The 19,730-nt window shown below is 36.8% G+C and overlaps 1 protein-coding gene across 2 annotated transcripts in view; it reads left to right on the top strand.

The window, feature by feature from the left end:
* Window positions 1-19,730, top strand: part of ABCA12 (ATP binding cassette subfamily A member 12) — a 171,502-nt gene that overhangs the window by 75,537 nt on the left and 76,235 nt on the right. For both annotated transcript variants that reach the window (XM_034655128.1, XM_019807562.1), the window contains 4 exons: window positions 3,986-4,098; window positions 8,505-8,580; window positions 12,126-12,241; window positions 13,550-13,656. In XM_034655128.1, coding sequence (XP_034511019.1) covers window positions 3,986-4,098; window positions 8,505-8,580; window positions 12,126-12,241; window positions 13,550-13,656 — 412 coding nt within the window. The remainder of the gene's footprint in view (window positions 1-3,985; window positions 4,099-8,504; window positions 8,581-12,125; window positions 12,242-13,549; window positions 13,657-19,730) is intronic.

The raw sequence follows: 19,730 nt of genomic DNA, 5'->3' as shown, positions 1-19,730 counted from the left end.
TTAGCATGGCGGCTATGAGAGTGTATACATGTGTTAAAACTCACTGAATTATCACCTAAAATAGGTGCGTATTATTGTGTGTGAGTTATACCTCAATGAAATTTGGTTAAGAAACAACAAATAAAAAACAAAAATCCCACTGAATAATATTCTATAGAACATAGGAGATCCAAAAAATAATTTAGGGTTAAAAATAAATAAGTAAATAAAATATTTTAGGCATTATTTTGGTGAAGTAAATTATAGAGGATGGTCATTTTTTGTGGTTATTTTAATTATCTTAAAATTTAAAAGAAAATTATTACATATTATATAGCATTATGCAATAGAGCGTGCTGTCTGGTAATGATGACAAATGTTGTAAACCAGTCTACATAATAATGAAAAAGAAGACAGAAATAGCTTCAAATATTTTAAAGTAAATGACATATCAGGCACTTGGGTGGCTCAGTAGGTTAAATATCCCACTCTTGATTTTGGCTCAGTTCATGATCTCATGGTTGTGAGGTTGAACCCAGGGTAGGGCTCTGTGTTGGAGCCTGCTTGGGATTCTCTCTCTCTCGCCCTCTGCCCCTCCCCCCACTGGAAAAAAAAAAGGTAAATGACATTTGACTTTAAACAACTCTTTTTTTAAGTTGCAAATATTTAATTTGGTTTTTTGTTGCTAATTTATACACTTGTTCTTTCTAATACTATAACCTTTGGCTATCTAATATAGCTTTCTAATGTGGATTTTGACTAAAACTCTGAATTTTTAACTTTATTTAAATTGTAAACACTGATATTTGATTCATTTAATGGTTTTCATGTGTCATTATAATGAAATCTAAATACAGATTAAATATTTTCTTTTTTTTTTTTTAAGACTTTTTAGAGAGAGAGCATCTACATGCACAAGCAGGGGTAGGGGCAGAGGGGGAGAGCGAGAGAAATCCTCAAGCAGACTCCCCTCTGAGTTCCCCAGTCCCCTCTGAGGCCTCAAGCAGTCCTCCCCAGGACCCTGAGATCATGACCTGAACCGAAATCAAGAGTCAACTGCTTAACCAACTGAGCCACCCACACTTGCTGAGATTAAATATTTTCAGTGAAAATTGAGCATCAGAGTTGAGATGCTCCATAAATACTTTTGATATTGATTAGCTATTGAAGTGATAATATTTTGGATGGATTGGGTCAATAGGATATTTTATTAAAATTAATTTCATCTGTTTCTTTTAACTGTTTTAACATGACTACTATAACATTTAAATATGTGGCTTGCATTATATTTCTGTTGGAGGGCGCTTTTTAAGCCATTTTTTAAAGATAAATCTTTTTTATTATTATTAAACTGTTAGTGTTATAAGAGCCATAATTTCCTCACATAAATTACTGTATACCAAATTAAGTTCTCATTGGTTTATCTTATCCTTGTTGATCAAGTAATAGAGATAAAGGAACCCCACAAAAACTTCAGTCATTTTCTTCAACAGCTTTTTATTTATTTGAGTTGTACATCATGTTTTTTTTTTTAAGATTTTATTTATTTATTTGACAGAGAGAGACAGCCAGTGAGAGAGGGAACACAAGCAGGCGGAGTGGGAGAGGAAGAAGCAGGCTTCCAGTGGAGCAGGGAGCCCGATGAGGAGCTCGATCCCAGGACCCTGGGATCACGCCCTGGGCTGAAGGCAGACACTTAATGACTGAGCCACCCAGGCGCCCCAAGTTATACATCATTATTAACCCATCACCAAAACCAGATTACGTAATGTTAATCTCATGACAGAAATTAGCAAAAATGAGCAATCTCAAAAAATTCAAGAAGTATATATGGAAAAATTATATGTGCTTGTCACCATTTATAGAAAGCTGTGAAGAAATACAAATCATGAAAATTCTTTCATAAAATTATCTTTACTTACAAGGTGACTTTTTGGATAACTTCCATTTTTATACAATAAAGAGCAGGGGAAAATCTATGAAATAAAATAAAAACATTTTAATCAATAAATGGTTCAAAGGATTTCAGAGAGTATGAGGGCTGGGTATCTATTTTTTAGTTAAACGTTTTGTTAGAAAAAGATGAATTAACTCTACTGACATTTTATTAATGATATTAATAACAGTAATGCTCACAGTTATAATGAGATTGCCAATTGTTCAGTCTTTGAAGGTGTTACTGTGAGACAGCAGAGCAGGTGATTCAGGCAGAGGGCCAGCTTGGGTGAAGGCTGGCAGAAGTCTATAACCTGAGACCATCTAACTGGTCCCCATGGTCACCAGGATTCAGAAGCACCCCAAAGTCTGAGAACCAGGAGATTCTTAGGGCAAATATAAAAATGCCTGAGGTATCCACTGTTATGTATATAGAGCAGAGATGAAAAAAACAACTGTGCCTCTATGGCCAAACACAATAACGAGTTAACAATGCCCGTGGGCTCTGTGCAGAAATGTTCTGCCCTCTTCCCGCCCAGCAGTGTTGGGGCAAAGTTTCTGTGCCAGAGGCAAGATGTAGAATGGAAAGAACATAAACTCTGAAACTAGACAAAATCAGCTGTACTTACGAATAGCTGGGTAACCTTTGTCTACATTATGTTTAATTTTTTGAGCTTTAGCTTTCTGATTGTAAAACAGGGCAAATAAAGTGGACTTTAGCGAATTATAGAGGACTAAATAAAATTATATATACATTTATTTACACATATGCACATACCTATATGTGTACCTCATACTATACTAGAAACTAGAAGACACTCAAAGTTTACTTTTCCAGGGATGCCTGGGTGGCTCAGTCAGTTGAGTATCTGCGTTCGGCTCAGGTCATGATCCCAGAGTCCTCAGGCTCCTTGCTCAGTGGGAGCCTGCTTCTCCCTCTGCCTGCTGCTGCCCCTGCTGTGCCCTCTCTCTGACAAATAAATAAAATCTTTTTTAAAAGTTTACTTTTCCAAATACAGCTGTTATTCATAGCTAGGGAACTGAAATTAAATGACCTTAATCTAAATATTAAAAATTTCAAAAATATTGTAGAAAACCATGAAAGTATGTGCACATACAATATCTATTGCTGGAGTGAGCCTTTAGTTGACGAGGATACATAGGGAAAAACTTAGCTAATTTGTACATTTAACCCTATGATGGCAGATTGTTAATAAAGCCTGTTGTTCTAGTTATTACTCGTGTAAGTTAAAGCATTCCCCTTGATTATTGATATAAATCACAGTATTTGGGGAATTCAGATGTACAGTGACAACTTTTTTTAAATGGATAAAAAAGACATTTCTTAAGAAAGAAATTCATTTTTGAAAATATGGAATGAACTCCAATATAAGTGAATTTTATGATTGGCCTTGGAAAGTGCAGACTGCCGATCTTACTTTTAACATAAAAATTCTAGGAAGATAATGCCAGTTAGTCTCTATTACTTTTGAGCTACCCCTGGAGTAGTGCATATGGGACACTTAGAGATTAGAATGCTGTCTATAATTAGGACAAGCTCCATTTTTTTTCGAGAACATTACCATTTGTTTAGCAAAAATAAATTTTAATCAAATGTTTAAATAATTTTTATTCCTGAAACAGTTTCCTTTCTCTCTGGGCTTGATTTTTAATGAAAATCATTTTTAATGAAAATAATTTCCAATATTTAATTTTTCCCTTAAAAAGGAAAAAAAGGAACCTTTGCATTGGAAAAAAGCTATTCCTAACCACTTTTAGTCTTAACAGAAACAACTGATGTGAATTTTACTCCCTTACTTATAGGCTGTTGAGTTCCCGAGTCTTTAGAATCTGGGAAACATCTTAAAACGCTCTGTCTGGTTCAAGAACATTTTGGGGGGATTTTGTGGATGAACAGACAAACAAGTAATTAAGTGACAAAAGCAGCATCTTGTCTGTTATGCTATAAGAATAATTTTCTATACTGTTATCATTTTCTCCTTGAATTAACCTTTTGTTTTTGTCTGCAAACCCTGAACAATGCGATCTGGTTTGTTTTTCAACTTGTTAGCGCGCTGCTGGTCGTGCAGAAGGTTTATCCACATGTCACAACTAACGAAGGTTTCAAAACTATCCATAACTCTGTTAAACATCTGCTGTACACTCTGGACTCTCCAGCTCAAGGTATTGTACTTCCATCTTACTGTATTCAGTTACGGGACACGAAAACTCTTAGAAATATGAAACATGGTGCAACCGAAGTAATCATTTGTAGATGATACTATTCTTCGATAGGCAAATATGCCTCGACTAAATCTGGATGTCTAGCTAATCAAAGAGAGGGAGAAATGGCTGAAAAAGAGGCTGTGACTTTCTAGAATTTTTATATTTAGGTGGAAATGATCTTTCTTAGCTTATAAAACTATGTTTATACTTGGCATGTAAAATAAATATGAGGACCAAGCCTCAACAAATAGATTTCTACCACTTTTTGGAACAAAAGCCTACACTGAATTGCAGTATTTTTACCCTCATTTCCAAATTTTGGCTTTTTAATTGGGATGAATCTTTCATTGGTAAAAATATGTCCCTCAGTTAGCCATCTTGAAAATACATGAACATCAGCATATGAATAGATTGATACAAATCTGCTGTCATTCCCAGTAAGACATGCTATGGCATGTTGCTAGTGAGTCATACAATGTCGCCTTTGCATATATACAATAGCATTATATACCACATACATGCAAATATGCAGATGTATACACACAGACACATATAGGCAAAAACTGAGGGCCATAGAGAATAAATCTCTACTTTCAACTACCAAGTAAAATGGTTAACATTTACCTCTTCCGAATGAGTTTAGAATTACGTTTTCTCAGCTGATTTGTCAGTTTTCAAATATGTGGATTTTACCTTTGGATTACAAATTAAGTATCCTGAGAGCATCAGGTCACAAGCTGATTGATCATTATACTCTTGCTCATTAAACTGTTAGTTTTCATATGGATAGCAAGTTTGGATAGGCTTTGTAGAATTCTCATTGGATCATCTAACATGCCATTGGAAACCAATTTCTGTTAGGCTAGAGCATTTTTTATATCTACAATTACAGAATTAATGACTAGCTTGCAAGATTGATTGTTATTAAATTTAATGGTCTTGACAAACATTGTGAAAAAATGCTTGCTCTTTAAAAAAAAATCCAGGCCGGAAAGCCAGACTGTATACTAACAAACACTAATTATTTCCTCTATATTTTTTTTATTTGCATTTTGAAGACTTGAGAACTTTGAGTTTCTTCCTACCATTCTTTTTCTTTTCATCTTCAGACTCACACCTTATAATTTTATAAAGTAAAGGGATAAAGTTAAAAAAATTCTTACAAAGGACAAAAGCCCATCAGTGGTCTGCTTAGAAGCCAGAGAAGTAAGCAGCACTTCTAATTAACTGAGGCATCAAAACATTTTTCCGGGTGAACAGTACAGCTCAGTTTTCAATATTTAAGAATGGCCATGTCTTATGTCTATGCATATGCTAATGATTTTGGCGTGTATTAAAACATGTCTTTGGATGGTCAGGTTGACCAGGAAATACATTCAAAGAAATGTGTTGCTGTTTATAAAATTTGAGGTGCTTACATTCGTTTGTTTTTTTAATTTCCTACACTTGTGACTTCATCAGTCTGAAGATTAATACAGTAGCATTAAAGTCAGTTCCTGAAAGTCATTAGCCCCAAATCCCTACCTGCTTGAGCAGAAATTTTCTGGTCTTTGAAAAATTCTTCTAGGTATTTCTGGGAATTCTTCAGGGAATTAAAACTTGTCATTTGAGGCCGAACCAGTGACCCTAGTTTAACAACTCAGGGGTCTCTAGCCCCAGGAACAGATACCTGCCATGTTGCCAAGGCCACCTGGTGCTTAGTCTTCATGGCTTTTAGCAGTATTTGTGAAAACAGCACACTTCTCCTTTGCTTTGTACTCAGTTAAACAGGAGTGGGGTGGTATCTCACTCATAGTTGCCTGGGCGATCTGTAATGTATGACAGAGCTCAGGTAGCTTTGAAAGTCTCACACCACTCTTTCAAAGAAGGACAATAAGAGGCAGTACTTTTTGTGTCAATGCTAAGTGCTCTACTATTTTAAATCACTTTCTTCATGAAAATAAGTCTATGAGATAGAATTATTATTCTATTTTACAGACAAAGAATCTGAGGCATAGGGAGGCTGGGCACTTTGCCTGTGTTAGCCTCCTAGCAAGTGACGGATCTGAGATTAGAACCTGGATCTGTCTGTCCCCAAAGCCAGTTACCTTGAACTCTTTTGCCAGATGGCCTTACTCACATTTACTTTCTGGGACATACACACACCTGATTCCATGATACTTCTTGTGGTCATGCAAGTACCTGCCATCATCGGATCTCAGAATGGCTCCCACTTTTAGCCACTATAGAGTTTGACTCATCATGACAGATTCCTTCCCACGTAGGTTTTTCTACAACCATCCCCCCATTCCTGCTCTGATTCCTACGAACCTTTCCCATCCCCCGTCTGAGATTCAGCACTCTTTAAGGTTTCTTTAGGAGACTCCTCAGCAACCCTGACAATATGGAGATTCTAATGAACAGGAAGAAGATTGTCTCCTAATGTCCTTGTCTTAGGGATCTAATTCTCAGCTCTGCCCCAGTTAATATGCTTTAGTATTTCCGTTTATAAACATTGAGTTTTGAGAACAGAGATTATCTTTGTGACTCATTGAAGTTTGCTCTTTTGCAAAGTAGTAAATATATGAAATTACTTCTTTAAATGGCAAGCCATCCTTACTGATGAAGAGGTTATCTGTGCACTAGATTTCTATGTCTATGCGTGCCATTTTTAAATATGCCTAATTCTACAAATAAAAAAGAAGTAAAATCTTAACTTTTTAAAGATCTGTAAAGGTTTCCACTCTGTTTAGTGCATGATTTCTTCCAAAGTATTTTATAGTCCAGAGGGAAAAGTGGCCGGGGAAAGGTCCCTACACAATGCCAAGTCTATCAATGTCAAGATATGTACAAAGTTAATTTCTATTAGTTACTCATTTTAATAGCTTGATGAGGAAGAGAAACTCCATAACCACATAGTATACAAATGCCAATAAACTTCCTCAGGATCACATACGAATTCAAACTGAGCAAGATTTGATCTTGGAAAAATGGTTTATATACTTTTACATTGCAAATGTATAAATCTCAGCAGAGCCCTATCCTTGATTCTTCTATATATGCATGCCCACAAACAATAGGTATTACCATTATTAATTAGTCTTATTTATTCTGGATATCTTCATTCTTGGTTCTTTAACTCACTGATGCATTGCTATCCCTAGAGTAATAAAATTCAGCTGCACCTTGAGCAGAGCACAGGAGAACTCCGCTCTGCTGAACAGGAAAACTGAAAAAGCCCTGTGCCAGGTACTAGGAACGGTACATTACTCATACATCACTGATAAAGAGGTGGACAATGAGGTCTTTCATTTAGTGATAGTCTTTTTTACACACGTACTAATTTAAATAAACTCCTTGATCAGCACCAGAAAAGTATGGGTGATTGCATAGTTTTGCAATAGGACTTTTATGGAAAGCCTTTAGAACATACTAACTAGGGACAATGGAGGAATTATTAATGTCAGTAATAAAATATCCTATTGGAAGAAATTGGATCAGTGTTAAAAATACCAGCACTGAAATATACTGGATTATAAGGAATAAGTAGTATCTCAAGAGAGGCCTACAAGAATTGATCCCATTTCCCTAAGGGCCTGAATGAAAGGTTTGGATTTATGATTTTTGTTTATGCAGTAGCCATTAAAAGTACTCTCATGTTCAATTTTTCATGTGAATACTGTTGCACACTTACTCTTTTATGATGCAATGTTATGTGGCAAGCTGAATCAGCAACGTATTTAACTTTGAGGGGCAATTCACAGTGTTGAATTAGACTTTCCCCTACAGTTTCTATTAGTTAGCGATTGCCTTCCACACTTTGAACCTTCATATTATTTGAGACCACTCAGAACGGTTCTGTTAATATGAGCAAATCTGCATTCACAGCTGCATTCAGTTGAAATCACTGGCTGCTTTTTAAAGATGGAAAATATAGATAGTGATAGCAGATGTTTCCTAAGGCTACATTCTTGACAACTGAAGGCAAAAAAATCCAGTGACCCGTAAGACTGAAATTGGGCCTCATTTGATAAACAAATCACATGGTAGACAATCTGCATTATAGTATTCAACAAGAGTCATCTATGGATACAGGTCTTAGGATAAAATAATGTAACGTTTTGACAGAGAAAGAATTTCTTAGAAATGCATGTGCTTGACCACTGGGGTTATTCTGATTATGAGGCATCTATTAGCTATAAATATCCTGAATGTTTCCAACAAAAAGAGCATAGATATCTTTTGTAAAATCCTTTGAAGAGAAAGTCTGCAGATTTTTCTGCATTTTCTTCCCATTTATTTACCTGTGATGATTTTTGCTAAGAAAAATAAATCCTTGAAGCAAGTATGTTAAGCACTTACTTATATAAATGTCATTTCTGTAGGTGGCTCTGATAATGAGACACATCTGTGGCATGAGGAAGATGGGCAGTTACTATCCCCAAGCAGCCTGGCTGCACAGTAAGTCTGTCTTTGTTGGTCTGTTGGTTTTTCTAAACTAGTAGGTAATTTGCCTGAATAAGCAATCAACACAATTTATAAACATAATTGATTTATCAATTTGTAAGACTGAAATAGAAAAATCCACTATTGGCTGACCAAGAAAAGGACATAGCTGAAATGTAGTGAGGTTGAAATTTATTTTTTCATATTATCCAGTGACACTTTTGGAGAATGCAACATGAGTATCTCTTTCAGTTGTATCATCATACATAACTAAATCTAGTGTGTCCTGTCTGGATTGGTTACCTTATGTCTCTGAGGAAAATCTAGGTGGAGGTCCAATTTTCAACTTTTTTAAGGTCTTTCATTATGAAAGTTGCAAAAGCATCCAATTGTTCACTTTACGATTTATTTTGGTCTTTAACAATCACAATATTTTGTAAGCCAATCAAGGTAATACAAAATTTGTTTGCTTCCGTAGCATTCGCTTAGGTAAAACTGTTTATAGATAATTTAATTTTGGACTCTTATTGGGGCATGTAAATATGTTGTCCCAGAAATAGGCAGTGGAAATGACAGCAGCAGCATTGGCTTCTAAAGACCATTAACATAAGCAGTTCTCTGAAGTAACTGTAATAATCATGGTAGGGAATGCATGAGGTCGCCTGTAGAAGCTGATTGAAGTAAATTCCTATAGCTCAAGGCAAATTTAGAGACTAGACGGCCTGTTATGTAAACGTTGTTTTGGCCTGATAAATGATACTATCGAAATTTTTTGACTTTAGTCCCAAAGGATACGTTTCTGTGCTAATGGAAATTTGTACAAATAAAATCAAATGGCAGGACTTACTTTTAGCCATTTTTTTTTTCTGAAATAGGATCTATTCAGTTGTTTATAAACTTCCTATTATTTAATGAGAAGTTCTCCAACTCTGGGTGAGTTCTAGGCGAATTCCGTAAACAACCACCTCCAATGTCTGCTCCCACATTTTTCCTCCCCTAAGGTGGCTGAACCAGGTGCTCTTTCCAGAGCAATCAAGCAACCGTGGACAATTTCCCCCTAGTTAGGATGCTGTGTTCCAAAAAGTCAGGTCTTTTATACACATTCCTTATAGAGCCATCAAAAATTCTTTTTTAAAAAAACTTTTGTATTGAGACAAATGTACGCTTATTGTTGAAACCAGGTACCTTTATCAGAGCCTTGAGGCATCCATAGCATTGATAATACTAGCACTTCAGAACACAAATTCCACAAACAATGTATTTGCTGGCAGCTAGCTGACAGTTTATTAGGAAGAATTCAATACTTTTAAGATGGTTCTTGTTGAGATTAATGAAAGTAAGGGATTTTTTTATCTTTGGACTTCCTTTCCATTCCTATTTTAAAATAATCACAGAGTGGGAATGTTTGGCATAAAATAAAAGATATTTTTGGTCCAGAATTTTCTAAAGAAGCCTGCTTAAAAATATTTTCTCCTCATTACTCTTCTCTCTCATTGTTTTTGTTCTAAGGTTATTATTTGTATTATTCTGTTTATGTGTGTGCACACTCATGCATGCACACACACATAAGTTCATCCTTCATTGCAAACATTCTTAGAAAATAAGTGGGATTATATACAAAAGATACATAAACTAAATGGTTAAAGGAATAACTAGATGTTTTTGCTAAAGCAATGCACATACATATGGAATCTTAATTTTCAGAATATATTAAATGTAGTCGCCAAAATCTTGGCAATCAAATGTTCTTCCTGAAACTAAGAGAGTGGCTGAGATAATAGTTCAAGGTCACTGTTAGTGCAAAATTCTTCTACTTCTATTTTAAGCTTGAAAATTCACCAGGAGAATCCCTTGTATCATTCAACATGGAAGAATATTTTGCTATTGAGCACTATACCAGGATGCAAATGGCTCTATGCTATAATAACTACAACACATGGAAATGGTTACTTTTTTTTTTTTTTCCAGTGTGGAGGCTATCAGTTGCACTTATTTTTATTTTTTTTTTTAAAGCTTTTGTTTACCTGAGAGAGCAGAGTGAGAAGAGCACATTGGGGGGAGTGGCAGAGGGAGAAGCAGACTCCCTGCTGGGCAGGGAGTCCCACCCCAGGCTGTATCCCAGGACCCTGAGATCATGACCTGAGCCAAAGGCAGACGCCTAACTGACTGAGCCACACAGGCGCCCCTATCAATTGTATTGAAATGAAGGTCAGCTATCTGACCAATTAACTGTGCTCTGACTGCCACACTAGAGAATTCTCTTGCCCTCTTGCCATAGATTTTTTTTCTCTTTAAAGTTCTTCAAGGACCCAGTGGTATTAACCCACATCTAAATACCCTAAGAGTGGGGCGCCTGGGTGGCACGGCGGTTAAGCGTCTGCCTTTGGCACAGGGTGTGATCCTGGCGTTATGGGATCGAGCCCCACGTCAGGCTCCTCTGCTATGAGCCTGCTTCTTCCTCTCCCACTCCCCCTGCTTGTGTTCCCTCTCTCGCTGGCTGTCTCTATCTCTGTCGCATAAATAAATAAAATCTTTAAAAATAAATAAATAAATACCCTAAGAGTGCTTTTACGTTAATGCAAACATTCTCCTACATGTTTACTAGCTGTGCCAGGATAAGGCTCTTCCCTCAGTATTTGAATAAAATCTAAGTTAAACATCTGACAGAACTAGTTAATTTGTGTATTGTGTGTCCCCAAATCAGCTATTGATGTTTATTCTATCTCTCCTGTACATGAAATTCAATCATAGACACTAAGGGAAGATGTTACAAAATAAAGAGATGCAACCTTATAGTTGAAGTGACACGACACACACAACACACAAGTATGTACTCACTCATACTGACGCCTCCGAAATCCTAGGCTGTATTTTCACATGCCGGCCAGGTGGAAGGGAGACTTGAAAGTGGTTAATTTTGAAGCACTGAATTGGTGGTTTAAAGAAAAGGAAGGAAATTATATTCAGTTAGATTCCACTATTTTTTTTTAAAATCATAATTAAATAAATTTAAATTTATTTGAAGAATGTTGTAGGTGGAAGGGATTAGCATATCATGCAGCCCCCTACATCTCATTTGACAAGGGAAGAAACTGAGGCCCAGAGGGGTTTGCCAGATTTAAAGGAGAAAAGAAAAGAAAACATAGAGGACTCATAGGTTGTACTTATATTGAAAAATTATTCATTATTAAAAAAAGAGAAAAGAAAAATTATTCATTGTTTATCTGAAATTCAGATTTAACTGGTAGTCCTTTATTTCATCTGGCAACCCTAGCCCTGTAATTTTTTTTCTTTCATATGAATGTGCCTAGAAATAATCTTAAGATCACTTATGACTGGATATTTAAGTAAATCTACAGATAATGCCCACGAGGAAGTAAGTGCTCAGAGGATACAGAGCCAGTGTGCACTTTGGCCAGAAGGAAGAAGATGTTCTGTGTCACAGTTTCAATGCCCAAGACAGCTGATGCCAAACAACCAGGGACTTAGATGATCTCAACAAAATAGCTTTATTCTCTTTTTATATGACTTAATTTATATATTCTTTTCTAATTTTATAGGCTCCTAATACTGGAAAACTTTGAAGATGCTCTCTTAAATATATCAGCAGATAGTCCTTATGTTCCTTACTTGGCGTGTGTGAGAAATATCACTGATGATTTGGCCAGGGGATCAGGTAATACTCTTCTTAGTAGTCAAAATGCTGCTTAGGGTTGTAATTCTGTTCTAAAAAGTAGTAAGTCTTTTAAGACATTCACTTAAAAAATCAAGAGAAAGGTTTTTAAAAGATTTTAGTTTCCATACGCATGAGTTTCAGCTTGGTAGTTTGGTATATGAGGGGAATATCTAATTGTATGATTATATTATTACTTCTGTTCCTGCTGCTGGTACCGCTGGCCACCTGGATGAACTTTAATGAATGATGGCCATGTAACAGAGACTATGATAACGACCACCCAGACAGACTTGCCAACTTTCTGGAATTAGTTCATAAAACCCTTAATGACATTTTCTGTGTCCTTAATAATCTTAGTTATCAAAAAATAATGAAGAATGATAATATAGACTTCCCAAAGCAAGTGTAAATTATATAAACAAAGGATTTTTGTGTGGCAGACTATTTTTGCTTCCCACCCTTACACACCTTCTTTTCAATTTTCTGCCTACATGGACAACCGTGAAGATGACATTTAATCAAATGTCTCTTTTCCTTTTTCAAGAGAAAATACCAATTTTTTTCAAGGGATCTTGAAATACCAACCTTTTCCAAGGGATCTACATTCACTTTTCCCACACCAAAACAGTTTCTTGAGACTTAATGGCAAGCAAATAGCACAAGTATTTAAGCGTGGTCTCTGTTTACTAGGCATGAATTAATCAAGGTTGGAAGGGCATATATGTGTCACAGTGATTATGCAATCTATTCTCCCCAAACACTTCAACTTAACAGTATATCCAAAAGTCAGAAATACAAGCAGATTCGGGGCGCCTGGGTGGCACAGCGGTTAAGCGTCTGCCTTCGGCTCAGGGCGTGATCCCCGCGTTGCAGGATCGAGCCCCACATCAGGCTCCTCCGCTATGAGCCTGCTTCTTCCTCTCCCACTCCCCCTGCTTGTGTTCCCTCTCTCGCTGGCTGTCTCTATCTCTATCGAATAAATAAATAAAAANTAAAAAAAAAAAAAAAAAAAAAAAAAAAAAGAAATACAAGCAGATTCAGTTCACAAAGAGCCAAAAATGCATAGCACCTTTGCTAGAAATATTTTTGTCTCTATGCATAATATTATGAATATTTTAAAAATAATGAACTCTGTAGTCTCTATGGTTCAAGGAAAGGTTAAATTTTCACTTGTCTTATATTTAGATTGAACTAGGCCATTATCTTAGGAAAAACTTAACAATAAATTAGGATAAAGGTATTTTTCAAATGGGTTTCCTAAATGACCTTGTAGTTCACATAAGGTAACTCTTCTCTCTCCCTTTACAGAAAATTTAAGACTCCTGCAGTCCATAATTTCATTTAAAAAATCTTTTCTTCAAAATGGTTTTTATGAGGATTACTTTTCTTCAGTTCCTGAAGTCCTGAAATCAAAAGTAAGTCATGAAAGAAAAAGTAAATAAATAAACCTTGACGTTTCTATACTACTGTGGCAAAATGTATGTTCAGTTTGTTTTAAATCTGTATGTTCATAAATATTGGTCCTATTTTGACTAGATTAATACCAGAAAAGGGGGGGACAAAAGTGTTCTTGTGCTATAAAATGGCATTTTGTTCTTAATTAGTGGATATCTCCATATGATATGACCCATAAAGGCCTAATTACAGTATTCACATACATAAAGGAATGGCTAATAATATAGTTATCTCATTAAACTTCATAATTTCAGAATAGTATTCATAATATGATTTCTAATTTAAGTTGGCCTCAGCTTTTAAAACTATAAAAGTTGTTCTTAAAAGCTGGTATTTAGACTTCACAGTGTGCAAAAGTCTCAGAAGTTGACTAACCTTATTTTTCTTGTCGTCAGAAGCAGAAACTAATAAATCATATTAAGATGTATGATATTAAACAGAGGAGGGAAAGCAACAGAAAAAGTTTTAAACTCTGAAGTTTGAATTGGTTCACATTTATCAATTATTCTTTGTTTAGCTCATGCATATAGTATCCAGGTTATCATGATAATTCATTTCATTTCTTAAATAACCCTGTTAAAATTTGAAAGCAACTTTCCTAGTAAGAACAGCAGTTTAATTGAATTTATGTAGGCAGGGATAAAGCAAAATTAGAACCGGTTTATTCAGGGCAAGCAAGATGACTTTCTGTATAGTCAACATGGTCTAATTAAGCAGGCATCCAAAACATATGTCCATGTGTATTATAAGTAGGTGATGCTAGTGAGATTACCTACATTTTGTCCTGGTCTTCTACACAAATCACAATTTCTGATGCACCTAATTTAGCAGTATCTTAATTTGTTTGTGCAAATGAAAAGGAAGTTATGCATTCATCTGGAAAATTCCTATTCATCCTTCAAGGACAAGTTTAAATGTCACTTCTATAATATTAGAGTATTGCCTTTCTCCCTGTTTCCCAGCGAGGATAATAGTTTTGTGTCACATAATATTTACCTATTCATTCATTCAATCCATCATCTCTGATCCCATAACACTAATCTATTTCTTTAAAAGATGTAATCTCTAACCCCAAAGTCCTTATAGCAATCCACTGTAACATTTGGAAAAGCAGGCTGATAATTATGACACAGTGAGATAAGTGTTGTGGTATGTGGATAGACAGGATTCTGTGTATGGAGGTGGGAGATTTAACTCCGATTGTAGGAGATGGAGGTAGAGAGAAGAAATTTCATGGAGGAGATAATGCTTGCTCTTACAGGCTGATAGGATTAGGTTACAGTCCTACATTGCACACATAGAGACCTGAATTTGTTAAGACAGAGGTGTGAACCTGTAGAACAGATATAGGTTACCTGTAGTCATGTGCTCATCCGGAGCAGAAGGTGCCTTTGGGAGAGGCAGAAAAGGGGACTGCAGAGAGTCTGGGCCCAGATCCCAGAGTCCTTTTTGCTTAGTCACAGAGTTTGAGTCTGGTCTGGAAAGTTGTGCATTTGAAGAAAGTAACATTTTCATTTTAGAAAGAGATCTGTCTGGGAGAACTATGGAGTACAGATTGGAGAAAAGCCAAGTAGGTAATTTTTTCAATAACCTAAGCAAAAAGTGAGCCCTGCCCTTTGTCAATGGCAGAGAAAGAAGGAAGAGCTGGTTTCAAGAATGGGGTAGGAGGTTAGGTGACACAACACAGCAGCCAGTGGGCAGAAGGAACAGGAATCTGATAGCAGTGAGATTTCTGGCTATTGGAACTTACTACTTAGCATTATAACTTGTTGTGTAAGTAAGGTCTGTTTCCCTCCCTAAAGGCTAAACTCAGATAAAATGTTGCTTTCTGTGTCTCTAAGGCCCCACATTTAGCACATAGTAGGAGCTTAAGACAACTCATGGATATGTGAACAAATGAGGGTGTTAAAAAAGAGCCCTAGTGATGTAATTGTGTCACCTGGACAATTATTCATTGTAGTTCTCAACTTATGAAGAAACCAGGCAGCACAAAATATACACCAGGGAAATTGAAACAATACGTTCTCAATCATTTACACTCATGGAATGGGAAATAGTTGTAAGAATAATTTAAAACAGCATCCAAGTTTAACATACTTCTCCACTTGGAGGTTACACTATGAAAAAAGTTCTAGAAGCCACATAAGTGGAAATAAACTGCAGTCCTGTCCCTTGGGTAGAAAATCTGTTGTCATTTACAGCAAGCATGGCTGCTATCTGCAATCGACAGAACCCCTACATTCCAAGACTGAGCTCCGTGAGGAACGTTGCTAATTCTGTCCCTCTACTAGTATATTCTCAGCACCAGGCGTATAGTCTGACGCATGGAGAATATTCAGTACATATCACTGAAAGAATGAAGATAAATTCTTAGAGTTTTACAGAAAGAGATGATTTAACTTCCTTGCTTTGCCTTTTCTGGTAATTATTGTCTTAATAGTGATAGTTAGGGCCTACCCACTCTAAAACTTGTGGCATTTCTAAGAAGGTTTAGACCCTCCAAAATATCAAATGCTTGTCATCCAAAGGTGATTTCTCTTTCTGTTCCTACCCCTTTCCTAGTCCTAACATTGTATTCTTCCCGAGCATTTGCGTTTTCTCCTTCCTTCATTGAGAGAGAGGTGGCTTCCTGATTGGGGAACTACACATAAAGTGAATATTCCCCATAGTGGGCAGAAATATGGGTAATGCAATATTTTTATTATAACACCTTCAATTTTTTTTTTTAGATTTTTATTTATTTATTTATTTGACAGAGATAGAGACAGCCAGCGAGAGAGGGAACACAAGCAGGGGGAGTGGGAGAAGAAGAAGCAGGCTCATAGCAGAGGAGCCTGATGTGGGGCTCGATCCTATTAACTCCGGGATCACGCCCTGAGCCAAAGGCAGACGCTTAACCGCTGTGCCACCCAGGCGCCCCAACGCCTTCAAATTTTTAAATAGGTTCCTTTCCCCTGCCAAGAGCCCAGGAGCATTGCTGTTTTATCACTTTTATACCTATGATATTTTGAGGGTTTGTTTTGTTTTTGTTTTTGAGGGGGGCGGGGTCAGAGGGAGATGTAGAGAGAGAATCTTAAGCAGGCTCCACGCTGAGCTTGAGCCCAGTGCAGGGCTCGATCTCGCCACCTTGAGATCATGACCTGAGCCAAAATCAAGAGTTGGACACCCAACCAACTGAGCTACCCAGGTGCCCTGATATTTTGAGTTCTTATTTAAATGTAACTACATTTCTGATTCAGATGCATTCAAGGACCACGGGCACTGGGGAATCCAGTCACAGCTAGACATGGAGTTAGGTATGGGTCATTGCTCAAGACTGACCTGAGCGCTTATTCACTATGTGGACTAGGGTCATTATAAAGGAGAGAAGGACCGCACATGAGGTTCTGACAAACCTACAATCTGGATTTGACACACTTTTGAAGACAGAATTTTAATTCTTTGAATTTATGATTTTTTTAAAAGATTTTATTTATTTATTTGACAGAGATAGAGACAGCCAGCGAGAGAGGGAACACAAGCAGGGGGAGTGGGAGAGCAAGAAGCAGGCTCATAGCGGAGGAGCCTGATGTGGGGCTCGATCCCATAACGCTGGGATCACGCCCTGAGCTGAAGGCAGACACTTAACCGCTGTGCCACCCAGGCGCCCCTGAATTTATGATTCTTAATGATCCATGAAGCTTCTAAAAATTTAATGCATGTATTGCTTTTAGAAGACAGTAGTAAATAATGACAAATACTAAATGACCATCAGTTTGCTCCTTGATGGATGTGCCCCACAATGCATTCCACATTATTGACCCTGAATTAAACCCTTATTTCAGAGAACCAATTCTACTTCAGTAGCAGGGCTAGATTTCCAATTTCTCCTTCAATAACTTTTATCTTATCAAGCCAAGATTATAGTGTATAGACTTTTACTGGTTTCCCATACATGTATGTCAAACTTGCAATTAAAAAATATATTCAGGTCAAAAAATATATATATATATACATATATACGTGTGTATATATATATACACACATATATATATACACACTGAGTAAAAGTCTCACATTTACTATACCCTCAAAGCTTGATTAAAACAAATTTATTGGGCTACCAGTATTTATCCTTTTATTTAAGAAATCACTAAAAGTCGCTGGAAGATGTGGCAGAAAGGCTTCCCTCCATTCATTAAAATTTAATCATAGCTAGTATTTGGAAAATCAAAGGAAGGAATAGAGTGGCAAACCCATAGTTACAGCTGGTAAAACAATTGGACCTGTAATGGAAATTTTCTCATAGAAGTAAGACTAGTGAGTAGAATTTTAATATGCATGAGGCTATTTTAGATAGTTCAAAGCCAGAAGTCAATTAGAATATTAAATACAGTAAAAAAAATAGACCAATGATATTTACTATCTAAGATGATCAGTGTTTAATTGCTACTATCTACATGTAGTTACTTTAAATCTTTCATCTAAGACACATAATTGTGCCTTTCCCATTTGATATATGGAAAGAAACATCCCTAAACATTTGCCTGTATCATAAAATATTTCATTTCTATTGAAATGCAAATTCTGATTGAAATTGAGTTGCAATGACTGACACATATATTTGCTTCCTTAGGTGTTGCTCCAAATTATTTGACTTCTTTTTTTTTTTTTTTTTTTTTTTTTTTTTTTTTTTTAAATTTTTTTTTTTTTTTTTTTTTTTTTTTTTTTTTTTTTTTTTTTTAAAGATTTTATTTATTTATTTGACAGAGATAGAGACAGCCAGCGAGAGAGGGAACACAAGCAGGGGGAGTGGGAGAGGAAGAAGCAGGCTCACAGCAGAGGAGCCTGACGTGGGGCTCGATCCCATAACGCCGGGATCACGCCCTGAGCCGAAGGCAGACGCTTAACCGCTGTGCCACCCAGGCGCCCCTAAATTATTTGACTTCTATCTCTCTCTCTATGTTTCTTTTTTTTTTTTTTAGAGACAGAGGAGGGGGAGGGGCAAAGGGAGTGGGAGAGAGAGAATCTTAAGCAGCCTCTACACTCAGTATGGAACCCAGCGTGAGGCTTGATCTCAGGACCCTGAGATCATGACCTGAGCTGAAATCAAGAGTCGGACTCTTAACCAACTGAGCCACCCAGGTGCCCCAAATTATTTGACTTCTTAAAAGGAATATCTTCCAAGCACAACAGAACTTTCAAGCACTTCCAGAGAACAAAGGCACCCAGTTTCCCTCAATAGATAAGAGGGTAGAAGATAATGTCCAAAACAGTGGAGACACTTCTGAAAATCCAAGTATATTCCCAACCATATTTTAAATGCAGTCTTATTAAAATGCATGTGGTTCACATGCTGTATTTTTAAAAAGCTTTTTTCTTGTCAATGAATTTTTTGTGGTAAAATACGCATAATGTAAAATTTACCACCTGAAACATTTTTTAAAGATTTTATTTATTTATTTATTTAAGACACAGAGAGAGAGAGAAAGCACAAGCAGAGGGAACAACATGTAGACAGAGGAGCAGATTCCGCTGAGCAAGGAGCCAGGTGAGGGGCTGGATCCCAGGACGGTGGGACCATGACCTGAGCTGAAGGCAGCCGCTTAACTGACTGAGCCACCCAGGCCCCTCCGACCTGAAGCATCTTTAACTGTACAGTTCAGTCTTGCTACATACATCCACATTGTTGTGCATCCAATCTCCAGAGCTCTCAATCTTGCAAAACGGAATCCCTATACCCATTATAATAACACCTATTCCTCTCTCTCTCCCTAGCCCCTGGCAACCACAATTACACTTTCTGTCACTACATATTTGACTACTCTGCACTCCTCATTTAAGTGAAATCATCCAGTACTTGTCTTTTTGTGACTGGCTTATTTCACACAGCACAAGGTCCTCCAGGTTCATCCGTGTTGTAGCACGTGTCAGAATTTCTTTTCTTTTAAGGCTGAACAATGTCCCGTTGTGTATCTCTCTGACTGCATTGTGCTTATCCATTCACCTGCCAGTGAACACTGGGGTTGCTTCTGCCTCTTGGTTAGTGTGAATA

The sequence above is a fragment of the Ailuropoda melanoleuca genome, chromosome 2, assembly GCF_002007445.2.
Source record: "Ailuropoda melanoleuca isolate Jingjing chromosome 2, ASM200744v2, whole genome shotgun sequence".
Lineage (NCBI taxonomy): Eukaryota > Metazoa > Chordata > Mammalia > Carnivora > Ursidae > Ailuropoda > Ailuropoda melanoleuca.
This window is presented reverse-complemented; position numbering and strand designations above follow the sequence as displayed.